General features: G+C 33.5%; 1 protein-coding gene across 1 annotated transcript; it reads left to right on the top strand.

The window, feature by feature from the left end:
• Nucleotides 1-13173: 13173 nt before the first annotated feature.
• LOC145284573 (uncharacterized) lies at nucleotides 13174-13839 on the top strand. Its single transcript, XM_080133488.1, has one exon. The coding sequence runs from the start codon at nucleotides 13174-13176 to the stop codon at nucleotides 13837-13839; it is 666 nt and encodes a 221-aa protein (XP_079989614.1).
• Nucleotides 13840-15210: the final 1371 nt, after the last annotated feature.

The following is a 15210-nucleotide window of genomic DNA, read 5'->3' as shown; positions in this document are numbered from 1 at the left end:
ATTAATTTTGACCTCTATTATGAAACCTAAACATTTATTGTGTTGGGCTCAAATCACGTTATTAAGTTAGATCTATGTCCTAGAAACCTATATCTAAAATTTTAAGTGTTTAAACTGAAAACTGTCGGAGGAGATTGGTAGAGTTCTCAAACGTCAAATCATTAAACTTTGCCCCCTTAACAGTTAAATTTCTGGCAATTTTAGAGTCTGTAGATTTAAATTGTCAGAGTTATTGCGTAGGAAAATGTACACACACAGATACACAGAGACACACAAAGACACGTTCACTTTTTATAGATATAATAGATAGAGCAAAAAATATATATGTATACATAAATATATATGGAAATAATTTTGTGTTTACTGTAAACTTTTTACGCAAATATTATGCAAGTATAAATCATGTAGAATATCAGCATGAATATAATTACACGTAATAGTTGACTAAAGATCGTCATCCATATATGTAAAGGTAATTAATTAAAATGAATGTTTCTAAGAATATGCAAATTAGCTAGATCTTTTACTAGTGAATGCAATTCCACATCCCATATATAAGAAAATTGAATTTTCTTTTTAAATAAATATAAAATATTGTTTTTGATATTACTATTAATACACACAAAAGAAAAACGAATTCATAGGAGTATACATACACATATATATACATATATATATATATATATATATATATATATATATATATATATATATATATACTCCTTTAAATTCGCTTTTTTGTGTGTATGTGTATTGATATTCATATTAAAAAACATTTTCTGTTAGTATTTATTTGCTTTCCCACCAAAGCAAAATATGACACGAGGTGGTTTAAATGTGGGGTTAAACCAGCTCCCCGTAAAAAAGGCAAAAGGGGCACTCTAGTTAGGTCCAAAAATAGTAATTGTCCCAGTATAGATGGTTTGCCCTCCATTGACTAGGGCAAATCACCTTAAGTGCAGCATCTGCAGAACTGATGCTACACTTTGATCCCGGTCCGAAGACCAAGAAAAAATTCAAGCCCATTTTCTATTTATTTAAAAAGAAAATACAACTTACTTATAAATGGGTTGTTGAATTTCATTCATTAGCAAAAGATCTAGTCTATTTTTATATTCTTTTAAACATTCATTTTGATTAATTCCCTATTAGTTTATTCGGTTTTCTTCTGGGGTGATCATCTTTAGTCAACTATTAGATGTAATTATGTTAATGCAAATATTCTACATAAATTATATTTGCATAATATTTGCGTAAAAACTTTATAGTAAACACAAAACTCTTTCCATATATATTTATGTATACGTATATATTTTTGGTTAATAAATTTTGCCCACAAGACTCCTCCTAGAGATTTTGGCCTACAGACATGGAACTTCATATATAAATTATTTGAATCCATACGAAACTTTATATTTGGGTTTTATCCGGGAAAATCGGTATAAAAGTGTGCAAATTAAAAAAAAAGAAGAAATTTACCAGGGGAAGGTCGAACGCCGGCATTCCAAATGCATAATTTAGTAGCTATTGGTTCATGATTTAATTTTTAGCTTTGTACCATAAATGTCTTTATAGACCAGTCATTGACAACAGAGATCAAATAACTCGTGAGCTTAACGTTTTGGTTTCGATTCTCGATGATGGTGCACGAGTCTTTATATTTTACCTTTTAAAGCATTATTATATATTGTGTCCAATATCTATATATCGAAAAAAGTAAAAATGTCTGTCTGTTTGTCTGACTGTGTACACTTTCTTACTGTATATAATCACACTTTTTTTATACAGACATACGAACAGATAGTATGAACAGTACATAGGCCCCGAGCAAAGCCCGGCGGAACTGAAAGTATATATAAAAGTGATTGTGTATGTGTGTGTGTGTGTGTGTGTGTGTCTGTGTGTGTCTGTGTTTATTTTCCTACGCAATAACTCTGTCAATTTAAAATCTACGACTCGAAATTTGATATACACGGTACTGAGATTTGGGGAAATCTTTGTAATCATTTTTCGGCGAGAAATTTTGCTGTTAAGAGTCCAAAGTTCAACGAGAACTCTACCCAACTCCTCCGACAATTTTGGATCTAAAAACTTGAAATTGTAGATACAGGGTCCTTGAATATAAATCGAACTAAATAATTTGATTTAACCGCTGTTTTTTTTTTTTGACTCAACATACACCTCCAAACAACAGGCCAATGCCGGGCTTAAATAAAAGTGAACGTGTCTGTGTGTGTACAATTTCCTATTCAATAACTCAGCCAATTTTCAGTCTACAGACTCAAAATTTGATATGCAGGGTACTGAGATTTGGAAAAATCTTTGTAACTAATTTTCAGCTAGAAATTTGGCTGTTAAAGGGGTCAAAGTTCCACGATTTTCCCTTTGAGAACTCTACCAAACTCTTTCGTCAATTTTTATTCTGAACACTTGAAAATTTAGATATAGGTTGCTGGGACATGAATCTAACTGAATAACTTGATTTGAGCCCAAAACAGCAAATGTTGAGGGGTCATAATAGGCGTCAAAGTTTTAAAAAAAATTGACCTCTACTGTCTATACACAATTTTCAGACAGTTTCTGATCTAAACATATGAAATTTTACATAAACGGTATTCAGAGATAGTGCCAGCTTTTTAATCTATTTGGTTCAAAAATGTTTTAGTTACTAATATAGAAATGTATGTATGTTCGCATGTCTGCCTAAAACTTTCGACAGAGGTGGAGTATTTTTAGAAGATCAGTATCGTTTTCAAGTTCGGTCTTTCAGGCGACAAATATCAGAATATTGGCTATAAACATTAATTGCTTCACCTTCAACTAGACAGTTTTTACTTTTCTACAGGGGGGGGCACTTTCATCGCCGATATTTTTAAAAGTCATCTTATCGTTCCTATTATCTAGCATTAATTAAAACCTACATCACTTCCTGTTTATCGGTCATCGTAAAAACAAGACGTAAGGGTTTTTTTCCCCGTTCTTTTCCTCCTTCGGGGTACGGGTTCGTGCCTGCCTTCGTATTACCACTTTTCTTTTTTTTTCGCTCAACACACACATCCAAACACCCGGGAAACGCCGGGCTGAAGTGCTAGTACATATATATTTTTGTTTAACAAAGTTTGCCATCCCAACACCTCCTAGAGGCATGGAACTTCATATATAAGGTATTTGAATCCATGAAAAACTTTATATTTGGGTTTTAGCCCGGAAAAATCGGTGCAATTCTCGGTGGTGACGCATGAGTCTTTTTGATTTATACTGTTGAAATCATAACTATATATTGTATCCAATCTATCTATCTATCTATCTATCTATCAATATATCTATAAAAGTGAAAATGCCTCTTTCTTTTCTCTAAAGTAGTTAAGGAAGACTATTATATAGAAAAGCATTACTTTACATATTCACACTTTTTAATATATACGTAACCTTATGAACAGTACATAGGGCCCGAACCAAGCCGGGCGAAACTGCTAGTATATATATATATATATATATATATATATATATATATATATATATATATATATTATTCGATTTGCAAATTTTAAAAATAATTGTAAAGAAATGAACCATAGCGGAAATTCAGTCGACTAAAATAAGATGGAAAACGGGGTGAGGAAAAAATGGAGGAAGTTACATGTAACAAATATAGAATTCAGTAAAAGAAATAAGTCGAGTGATTGTATATGTTTGAAAAATGATTTTTTAGGATATTAGATAGTGGAATGGAATGAGAGCGGAGAGGAGATAAAAAAACTAAAAAAAACTGTGACTACCTAAATAATTCTAATTGAAGCCGAAGGTTTCTCTGCTTGCACAAAGTAGGGGGCTGGAAATGATGGCAAATGCCTCGAGGACAGACAGGTGGAACTTTGTACGTCCGCAAAACAGAAACCCACTCCAGAGAGAATGCAACACCACAATCCTTTTTATCGACCAAGTGTGGTCTCTGTTTTTGACCATCTTTTCCCATTTGATGCTTTCAATACAAAGTTGCCTTTTTCACCACCGACAACCGTATTCTTATTTCTCCCCAGTGACAATCAATGGGCATGATTTTAATGAAAATAGTTTTATTCAAGATCTCAAATAGAAAACTTGAATCAAACCAGTTGTTTGTCGTAAAAAAGGATTACATTTTTTTTATCTTTGTAGAATGCATCCTATTCTTGACGAAATTTCTTGTGTTTATAAAACCCATACCAGTTTTAGTATTGCTTTCACATTTCCAGGGGTATCTGCTTGGAACACTGATTCCGTTTTGAAACATTACACGAACAATTTAACGATATTGTAGGTATGATTTTTATAATGCTCTGAAATCGTTGACGTTTACTTCTTTCTAGAGTATCGGTATTTCCTTGTAAGTGTTTGTCAAGACTTTAATAATTCGTACTTCCAATTAAACATCAATAGCAAAGACACATAATAGTCCTCTCTTTTTCTGTTACAAAGAAAAGACGGTAGTTCCATAAAAGAAACTACTTAACGAAACTGTAGAAACTGCTATTTTCTAGCATGCCCCCTACATATCTCATGTAAATGCCTGTTTTCTTAGTTATATCTTACTCTGACCTGGCGACACTTTTTCAACTGATAATCCCTAAAACACTTTTCCTAGAATTGACCCTATATCCTGAAGAGCATTAAATAAAATTGATCACATATGCCACCCGTCTTAAATAACGTTCCACTGAATATAATTATGATGAAAATATTAAATTAGTTGCAAACGTATATGAATAGATTATTTCGCGTTGCAGTTGCAATTTCCCACATACATTACTGATATTTCCACAAGAAACCAAAGAACCATTAATGATTTGTAAATACGTGCCGATTTTTTCCGAACATTTTTCTTATTTCTGAATGTTAAAATCAGGCGCTGTCAAGCACAAAAACAATCAAACAGAACGCTGGTTCTGTTTGTGTCCCTGAACAATTCTATTACCAGTAAAATGAGAAATCCGATGTAGCCGTGATTTTCATATGTAGAAAATATAAACAGACAATTTCCTTAAAATTGTCACCTGGTGTCAATAAAACGAAACGAGGGCGGCAAACATAGCTTGCAAGATTTGGCATTGAAATATCGTTTTTGCAGTCTACTGGACATAATAAAAAAAACGGTATCTGTATGGTCACATTTCATAGAGCGATAATCATGAAATTGGAATTAATTTGTATCATTTGTTAATAGCGATCTTGACGAGTTTTTTTCTTTATTTTACTAAAATATAATTTTGTATTATTTAAATGCTTCTGAATGTTGTTCTCAAATATGTGGTTATTGTGTTTACAATGTTTCAAATGTCTCATATCCCTCTCGTCGTTAAGGATTCATTTTCTTTTTACTTTTAAGCACAGTATTTCGATAATTATAGACCAGCGGTTATAAATACCTATTCGGTTCTACAGTTTATATCATTGCATTTAGGGCGATAGATATTCCCCCGGATAGATTCAAAATGACGGATTAAAGCGACAGAGTTTAAAACATTAGTAGGGCGACTAGATACAAGTTTATTAACATTTTACCATTTTTTCATTCAGAAAAAAATATATCCGAAAATTAGAAACGTAAATTATCGAAGATAAGCGAAATATTGATATTTCGTGGGAGCTAGACGTCTCGGCCATCTAGTATACACTCTATTTGTTATCTGAGTGTACAGAATATGAACAGGAAAGTAAGAAATAAAACGTGAACAGCGTAAACATCGCATTTATGGTTGGTAATTTTCGGGTTAAATTGTAATCATAAAAAAATAGAATATATTAAAAATGTTGAACACTTATTTTATAACAATTTAAAATTAAATTGGTGATTGATATATATCAGACGGCAATACGAAGGGCGTGCAATAAGTAATGCCCCTGGCCCACTTCCCATAGTAGTAGAGCAACGAAACTTGGCACAATTATTAGTCTTTCTCTACATAAGATCCACCCAGAGTAATCCATTTCTCCCATCGTTAAATGCAGCTCTGGATACCGTTTTTGTAGAACACCCCAGGTTGGTCCTCCAACCACGACGTGACTTCAGAAATAAAGGTTGCATCATCTGAGAAACGCTTTCCTTTCAAAAACAACTTCATGGCTGGGAAGAGGTTAAAGTCAGAGGGTCCAAGGTCAGGATAGTAGGTAGGATGGAGAGGATTCCATAACCTCACGCCTGTGCTTCTGATCTGGCAACATGCGAGTTGTGGATCGGAGCGTTATCCTGCAGGAGGAGGGTATCTTTGTTAATCCTTCCCCGCATCTTGATTTTGATAGCTTCCATAAATTCCTCAAAAGTAAAGCATAATTGGCTAATGTAATTGTGGTACCCTTTTGCCAAGAAATCTGTCATCACTACTCCCTCCTGGTCACAGAAGACTGCCAGCATGATCTTGCAAGCGGAGGGCTGCATCCCTGCCTTCTTTGGAGGTGGTGAGTCCAAGGGCTTCCACTGCATTGACTGGGGTGTGGACTCTGGATCATAGTGAGTAACCTGGGAATCCATCTGGTAGACACATTATGCATATGCAAAGGGTCATGAATGATAGTTTCCACCGACCCTGTACTAATCTGGACAGCGTGAACTATTTGTCGAATAGTAATGCGCCGATCTTCCAAAATGGCAGAGTAAACTTGACGGACAGATGCCTCATCAATGGCAGAAGGGGGGACAACCAGGTCTGGGAGCTGTTTCCACAGAAATCCGGCCATGTTTTTATTCACGATGCCAGTGTTTTACAAGGTCATATGATAAGGCATTATAACGATAAGTTTCTTTCATTTCATCAAAAGTCTCCTGTGGTGTGCGTTCTTTCAAATACAAAAACCGGATTGACATTCTACAGGCTCCATTTCACACCTGACTCAGTTCAAGCACGGGTAAAACAGAAACCACAATCAGTTCAGAGCTCTAATTTTCCACATAAGCCGAAGAGATATAAATCATTGCACATGAAAAAATTCGGCTAGATCAGAAAACTGAAAGTGGGTCAGGAGCATTACTTTTTGCCCCCCACTCGTAGATCCATGTGAGATTTTTTTAGTAGCGAGTATTTTAAATGTTTGCATGCAAAGATTTATTTGTTCAATTCTTTTTCCCGTGTAAGAATGTCTATAGAACTTATACAACAATTAAAATGTGAGCCAACAATTAAAGGTATTCTGTTTCATATATCTGAATGTTGCATATTTCAATTCCCAAATGACGTACCTTTTTCCGACGTATTATCAATGTTTCGCATTTCAAGCTACGAGTGACGTAATTCCCGAATAATATCTGAAAACAAACAGATACGTATATATAAGGTCGGCCAATCAGGTATATATCCAGTGTTAGAAGTTTTTATTTTTTGCCAAAAAGGAGAAATTCGCTCCAGTTCTTGTTCACTGCAAGTGTTAAAATCCTACGTGTAATGATATTATACATCATTCCTTGCAAACTTATTCCAATTAAGATCAAATCCATTGCGTGCTTTTGTATTCTATTGTGTCGTCTGTATCTTACTATAGCGCTAAAAATGACAATTCATAAAAATATATAGTAAAGCAAATTACATTTAATGAATATATATTAATAATATTCAGAACCGTAATCAGAAATATTCACAAAATAGCTGTGATATCTATTTTCTCAAACGTTCCTACGCTTCTAGAATTACTCTCTTTCTATGAAATCATCATTGCCTTCTTTTTGCTTGCAGCATTTTGACCACTGGATTAATACGCATACGCTTATACGAGCGTATACGCATACCTATGATCATGCTGTTTATAACTGAATTGCATTACATTTCTACAAATCAACAGTATTTCAACAATGCAGTGTGAATTACAATGTATTGTGTACTCCGCCACATTAAAGAGGCATATGAAATGTCTGTGGGTCCCAAAATGAAGAAGACAATCAATAAATTTTATTGAGAATTAATGATTTCACCGATTTCGAGGAAATTAAAAGTATGGTAAGAATACATAAATATTAGGTGATCCTTATTCTAGGCCTCCACACCTCGAATCCCCTTGCTAGTATATTCATAAAAGTTAAATTATCCATGTGGGTACGAAATGTGAACGTGTCTGTGTATCTGTGTGTCTGTGTATCTGTCTGTGTGTTTGTGTGCGTACATTTCCCTACGCAATAACGTTGTCAATTTTAAGTTTACAGGCTCAAAATTTTATATACAGGTCACTGAAATTTGGGAAAATCGATGTGATTCGATTTCCGCCAGAAATTGTGTAATTAAGGGGCCAATGTTCGATGATGTGACCTTTGAGAACTGTACCAAACTCCTCCAAGAATTTTGGGTATAAACACTTGAAATCTTCGATATAGGTCACTGGGGCATAGATCTATGTTAACCACTTGATTTGAGCCTCATAAAATACATGTTCCCGTATCATAATAGCGATCAAAATTTAAAAAAATTGAACGCATTTTTTGTTTTGCTCAACATACACCTCCAAATATCCGGGCAACGCCGGCCACCTATGCCAGTATATCAAAAAAAGTGAACTTATCTGTGTATCTGTTTTTCTGTGTATCTGTATATGTGTGTGTCTCTGTGTGTATTTCCCTACGCAATAACTCAGTCAATTTTAAGTCTTCAGACTCGAAATTTTATATACAGGGTACTGAGATTTGGGAAAATCTATGTGATAGGTTTTCGGACAGAACTTTTGCAATTAAGAGGTACAAAATTCAACGATTTGACTTTTGAGAACTCTACCAAACTCCACCGACAATTTGGGGTTTAAACACTTGAAATTTTTGATATAGGTTCCTTGGACATGGATCAAACAAAATAACTTAATTTGAGCATAAAACTATAAATGCTAAAGTGTCATAATAGGTATCACATTTAAAAAAAAAATGACCGCTTTTTCTTTTAGTTCAGCATGCACCTCCAAATACCCTGGAACCGCGGGGCACCCATGCTGGTATATCTATAAAAGTGAGCTTGCCTGTGCGTATGTATGTGTACGCAATATCTCTGTCAATTTTCTTCTACAGACTTAAAATTCGATATACAGAGTACTGAGATTTGGGAAAATCTATGTGATCAGGTTTCGGCCAGAAATGTGGCTGTTAAGGGGTCAAAGTTCAACGATTTGACTTTTCAGAACTCTAACAATCTCTTTCGACAATTTTGTGTCTGAACACTTAAAATTTTAGATATGGTTCTCTTTAACATGGATCTGACTTAATAACTTCATTTGAGCCAAACATCATAAACGTTACGAGGTCATATTAGGGTCAAAGTTTTAAAAAATTGACATCTTTTTTTTTTTTTTGCTCAGCATACATCCTAAACACCCGGGCAACCCCGGGCACCCATGCTAGTATATATATGAAGTGAAAATGTCTATCTGTGTGTCTGTGGGCCTGCCTGTCTGTGTACATTTCCCTACACAATAACTCTATTTTTAGTCTTCAGAGTTTAAGTTTTATATTCAAGGTATCAAGATTTGAGAAAATCTTTGTAATCTGTTTTCGAACGATTTGATATTTAAGAACTCTACCAAACTCTTCCACACATTTTGGGTCTAAACAAGTGAAATTTTAGATATATGTTCCATGGACATTGATCTGACTTAATAACTTGATGTGAGCCGAAAAGAATAAATGTTAAGGGGTCATAATATAGATCAAATATTTTAAAAAATTGAGCTCTGCTGTCTTTACAAAATTACTCAGTCAATTTTTAGTCTTAACATAGGAAATTTTACATAAAAGAGTATTCAGGAATAGAGCAAGCTTTTTAATCGGTTAAGGTAGACCAATTTGAGATATTAATATATGATGTATGTAAACTTTCGACAGAGACGACGAATTTTTACAAGATCAGTATCGTTTTGAAGCTCAACCTTTTAGACGATAAATACTGAAAAAGTTAGCTAAACATATTAATGGTTTCACACTCAACTCGGCAATTTTCTACAGGGAGGGGCCGCTTTGGTAGCGAATATTTTCGACAGTGTTCCTGTTTTTGCGATTGTCTCGCCTTAATTATAACCTACATCAGTTCTGGTGCGGCGGTGGTCGTAACAGCAAAGACGTAACGTCTTCCTCTTTCACGGTACGGGTTCGAGCCTGCCTTCCTACTACCACTTTTTTTGCTCAACACACACCTCTAAACACAATGGGCAACACCGGGCACCCATGCTAGTATATATATATATATATATATATATATATATATATATATATATATATATATATATATATATATATATACTAGTAGAAGCACCCGTCGTTGACGGGGTTCAAAAACATCGTACAGAAAATGGACTGTGGTTGATGAAAATATGATAGATTATGAAAAGGAGGGGATTATAAAGAGATAGGTTTTGATACTCAAAAATTTAAACCTAAGTAAAATATGAGGAAAGTAAAGATAATTTTCGCGAAAATATATATTTTTTATATCAACTATGTTTCCATTCGACGCCAAGAGTGAACAACAAAATGATGTTTCCTTACAAAGAGAAAATGGTATATATATATATATATGTATATATATATATGTATATATATATATATGTAATAATATAAATATACAAGAAATAAATGTTACCATAGTCAATAAAACTTACTTTTATTGCAGAACAGTACATTGGTTTGTATTTTAAAGTAGTTTGTAAAAAATATTTTTTTAATTCACAAAGCGGTTTAAAAAAATCTAAATGGCAGCAACTTTGAAATGAAGAACTCTGTTATCAATTTGAAAGAAGGGCACCTGAGCATTCGATGTAAACAATTTAAGAGAATTCCATCAACGTAATGAATATTTATAAACATATTTTTATGTTTTCCGTTATTTTGTGCTTGAGGAATATTCGATTATGGCATGTGTAGTTTATATAAAAATTCGTTTAAGTAGTTATCGCCTCAAATTTCGTTTTAATTTTTGTTCGCTGAAATTATTTCAAGTAAAGTGCATTAAAAACTATTTTAAAAAACATGAACTGAATTTTATTAACTATGGTAACGTTTATTTCTTGTATATTTATGTTTTCGGGTAGTCGTTTGTTGGCTTTTCTGCTACTCTTACTAAATAATATCGAGGAAATATCGAAAAACAAAGAAACAAAAACAGTTTAAAAAAATAATGAAGCTTTACTTACTTTAGTAAAATAATCCGAAACAGCAAAATGGGATATTAAAAAAGTAAACACGTAATTACTTTAGTTTTTTAAGCAAATAATCGATATATGTGAAAGAGAAGAAAATGGCGCCCTTTTCAAGCAGAACAGCCTCGTTTCAGTTTTACAGAGTACGCGGAAAGAGTTGTAATCAACTGGATTACTTCTAGTACACTGAAAAAAAAAAGCTTAAACAGATATATAAATAAAAATAAAAATGTTATATAAATGTTTTTTTAAAAGACACATAATCATGTGAACAGGTTATTTTCTTTTTTTTGACACGATAACAAGTAACGTTCTTATTTTTTATTATTTATCTATTTATCTAATTTCGAAAGAGGGCCACGTGCAAGTGGGGAAGGAAAAAAAGAGATGTGCAAAATTTGTGTCAAGAATTGTCTAAAGAACTGAATTTTTTTTTTGTCTTTCACTTTAATAAGAACGTGAATTTACAAGGTGAATTTGTTCGACACAATATGATTCAACTCAAAAATATGAATAAAATCTAACGTGAATTAAGATTAAGGTTAATGTATTATTGTGGACGCTCACCCTTTTTAAAAACCTTGTTAAACTTTCTGATATATTTACATTCTATGGAGGTTGGGCGCAAACAAACACCCAATAATTATATTATACCATATTTTTTCAAACTGAAACATAATTATCAAAGTATACTTACGCAAATAGATAGGAAAAGTCTTTGTAAAAGTGTGTGACATATTTCCATGGAGTACAGGCGCGAACGCATGCCCCACAATTGTATCATACCATCCCTATTTAAGTTGAAAATTATTCTGATGTACATATATATCAAAAACCCTTATGAACGTTTTTTTTTTAATGTTTTTTTATTTCCATACTTTGGGGGGCAGGCGCGAACGCAGACCCTACAATTTTAATGAACAACCGTTCTGCCAGATCAAACATACCCATTACTGATCCTCGATACATATTCTATCATTGTATGTAATCATTTTTTTTTCAAATAGTCAACCATATAGGAGCCTATTCGTGACCAGGCACACACACAGCCGTTACGCTTTATATTATATATATATATATATATATATATATATATATATATATATATATATATATATATATATATATATATATAAAGAACATTTATATCCCTTATTTCTCATAATGTAATACATTTGTATATATTTTTATATTGCCGGGATTTTTCATTTTTATTTCTGTGTCTACACATATGCATACACACACACACACACACACACACACACACACACACACACACATATATATATATATCAATTCATATATATATATATATATATATATATATATATATATATAAACGGATAATATGGGAAAAATGTTATGCGATGTGTCGAAAGATACCAGAGCAAAAAATAAAAAATAAAATAAAATAAAAAGGGGGAAAAAGTGGGGAAAAAAGGAAAAAAACAGATTTGATATTCCCGAAGCGCTTTTCAACTGACTCTCTTATTGTTGGTTCTGTCCAGCACGGATTGGCCAAATGGCTTGTGGAAATCCTGGACCCTGTTGTGAAATTGTATTCTATTCATTGCGTTCCTGACTCTTTTCAGTTTGCTTTTTCCATACGCAATCTTTGTCCGTCCATTGATACTAAATTCTTCGTTTCTTTCGACATATCCAGTTTATATACAAATGCTCCCCTAGACGAAACTATAGGCATTTGCGCCGACTTTCTGTATCGTGGTCCTACAGAGACCCCAAGATTTCCAGAAAACATTTTTTATCGAACTAATGGAGATGGCTACTAAATCGGTTGCCTTTAGATTTGATAATATAATGTACAGACAGATCGATGGCGTCTCGATAGGCAGTCCTTTAGGTCCTAGTATTGCAAACATTATCGTTGGTTTTTATTAACGTCTGCTTTTTAATAACGTGCCGAAACCTTGATGTTATGTACGGTACGTCGACGACACTTTTGCTTCCTTTCGGTCACCTGAGGCTGCTTGTTCTTTTTTCCAACATTTAAATAAGCTCCATCAATCTTTGCAATTCACTATGGAGGAAGAAAGGGACAATATGCTGCCATTCCTCGACGTACTCGTGGAGTGCACTCCTTCTGTTTTTCTTACCAGTATATTTAGGAAGCCGACATTTACGGGACTGTGTCTCAGTTGGGATTCTTTTGCTCCCAAGCGCAGAAAGAAAGACCTCATCAGAACTCTCACGCATCGAGCTTTGCTGATCAGTTCTAGTTCTCGATTGACGTCCGAGCTTCACAAAATTAAAGAAATTTTCCTCTCAATTGGATACCCTGAGCAACTAGTCTCATATACCATCCGGAGTAAGGTTGACAACTTTAATAGAGCTAAGGTATATGACCCTCCTCGTTGCCCCATTTATCTTAAGCTTCCGTGGGTAGGCTCTTCCATCCAACCTTCAGCAGACAAAATATCGTCTTCAGTAACACACTGTTTTAATGCTGCTAATTTGCGCATTATTTATTCCACTCGTCCTGCTTTCCCTTCCTTTCTTAAGGACGCCTTGCCTTCCTATGAAGAAAGTTTGGTTATTTACCTTTACCAATGTCAGTGCGACGCTGACTATGTTGGCAAGACGATACAGCGATTATCGGTCAGAGTGGCTCAGTTGTTCCAGGCTGTATCCGTAGACACGAACCGGTCCCGTCTTCTAGAAGTTCACAGTCGCAAGAGTCTGCTATAGGTGACCACTTGTTGTACAAGAGAACGTGTCGTGATCTCTACTCTGATCACAGTTTTTTCCATTTTACATAGAGCACGACATCGTTTCCACCTTGACGTACTAGAGGCTATTGTCATCAATTCTCGACGTCCCTCTCTCTGCAGACATAGGCAGTTAAAACATTCACTGCAGTTATTTAATGACTCTTGGTCGTCCGTGAACTAATTTTTTTCAGACCATTTTACAATACAATATTTTATTTACCAATTCATGGTTTTGAGTAATTAACCAATTTACCTACGATTCACCTGAAGAGAGTCGGTTGAAAAGCGCTTGGGGAATATCAAATCTGTTTTTCCCCTTCCCCTCTTTTTTCCCCCTTTTTATTTTATTTTATTTATTTATTTATTTTTTGCTCTGGTATATTTCGACACATCGCATAACATTTTTCCCATATCATCCGTTTTATTCAATTGCGCGACACCACATTATGCTCTTCATATATATATATATATATATATATATATATATATATATATATATATATATGTATGTATATATGAATGGAAATGTATAAAAAAGAATACGAAAAGTAGAAGAGCTCATAACTTTTCTTTATTCGTTTTCAATTGGTGACGTGCAGAAATACAAAATAATATTATGAAAAAAAATTTAAAAACTTTTTTTACAAACCTAATATTGGACATTTAGTGATGTTAATGTGAATATTTTGGATGTGTAGCTATTGACAAGTTTGTATAAATAAAATTAGTAATCAATAAGTATATATATATATATATATATATATATATATATACGTGTACCAATAAATTAACCATATAAGGTACGTAAACATATTTTAATTTTAGATACTGTATTATTCTGTCTCTCACGAAAATCATTTTACAACTCTCTACACTAAAAACAAGTTAAAAATTTATAATCAATTCGTTTGTTTCCTGGGTACACATATAAAGTAAAATTGGGACACATTTAAAAAAATATATGTGAAGTATGGAAGAAACAAAAGTTGTTATATTACTGAAAGATTTTTATTAGTTTTTTTCTATTTTCCCCACCACTAAACTACTCAAACTACTCAGGTCTTTGGTTTCTTCAATAATCTTTCATTTCTGCCTTCTGTCATTTTCATGCGAGCGCTTCTATGACATGCTGTCCACAACAGAAATACCAGATTACACTTTGTCTGCAACACGACCAATTCAAAGTAAAAAAAAATTGAACGTCTTAAGAAATAAAAGAAAATATTTTTTGCAGATGGACATAGGAAATCTTTGTTTTTTCTCTAAAACAGATTTAATAGGATTAAGTTGGATTTTTGTCTTCTTTAACATTTATTCAGCAAGTTCTTTTTTGTTTAAGAGTAAATAG

This window comes from Euprymna scolopes, chromosome 9 (assembly GCF_053919585.1).
Source record: "Euprymna scolopes isolate OS-2025 chromosome 9, ASM5391958v1, whole genome shotgun sequence".
Classification (NCBI taxonomy): domain Eukaryota; kingdom Metazoa; phylum Mollusca; class Cephalopoda; order Sepiida; family Sepiolidae; genus Euprymna; species Euprymna scolopes.
Note: the sequence above shows the minus strand (reverse complement) of the source record. Positions and strands in the feature narration are given on the sequence as shown.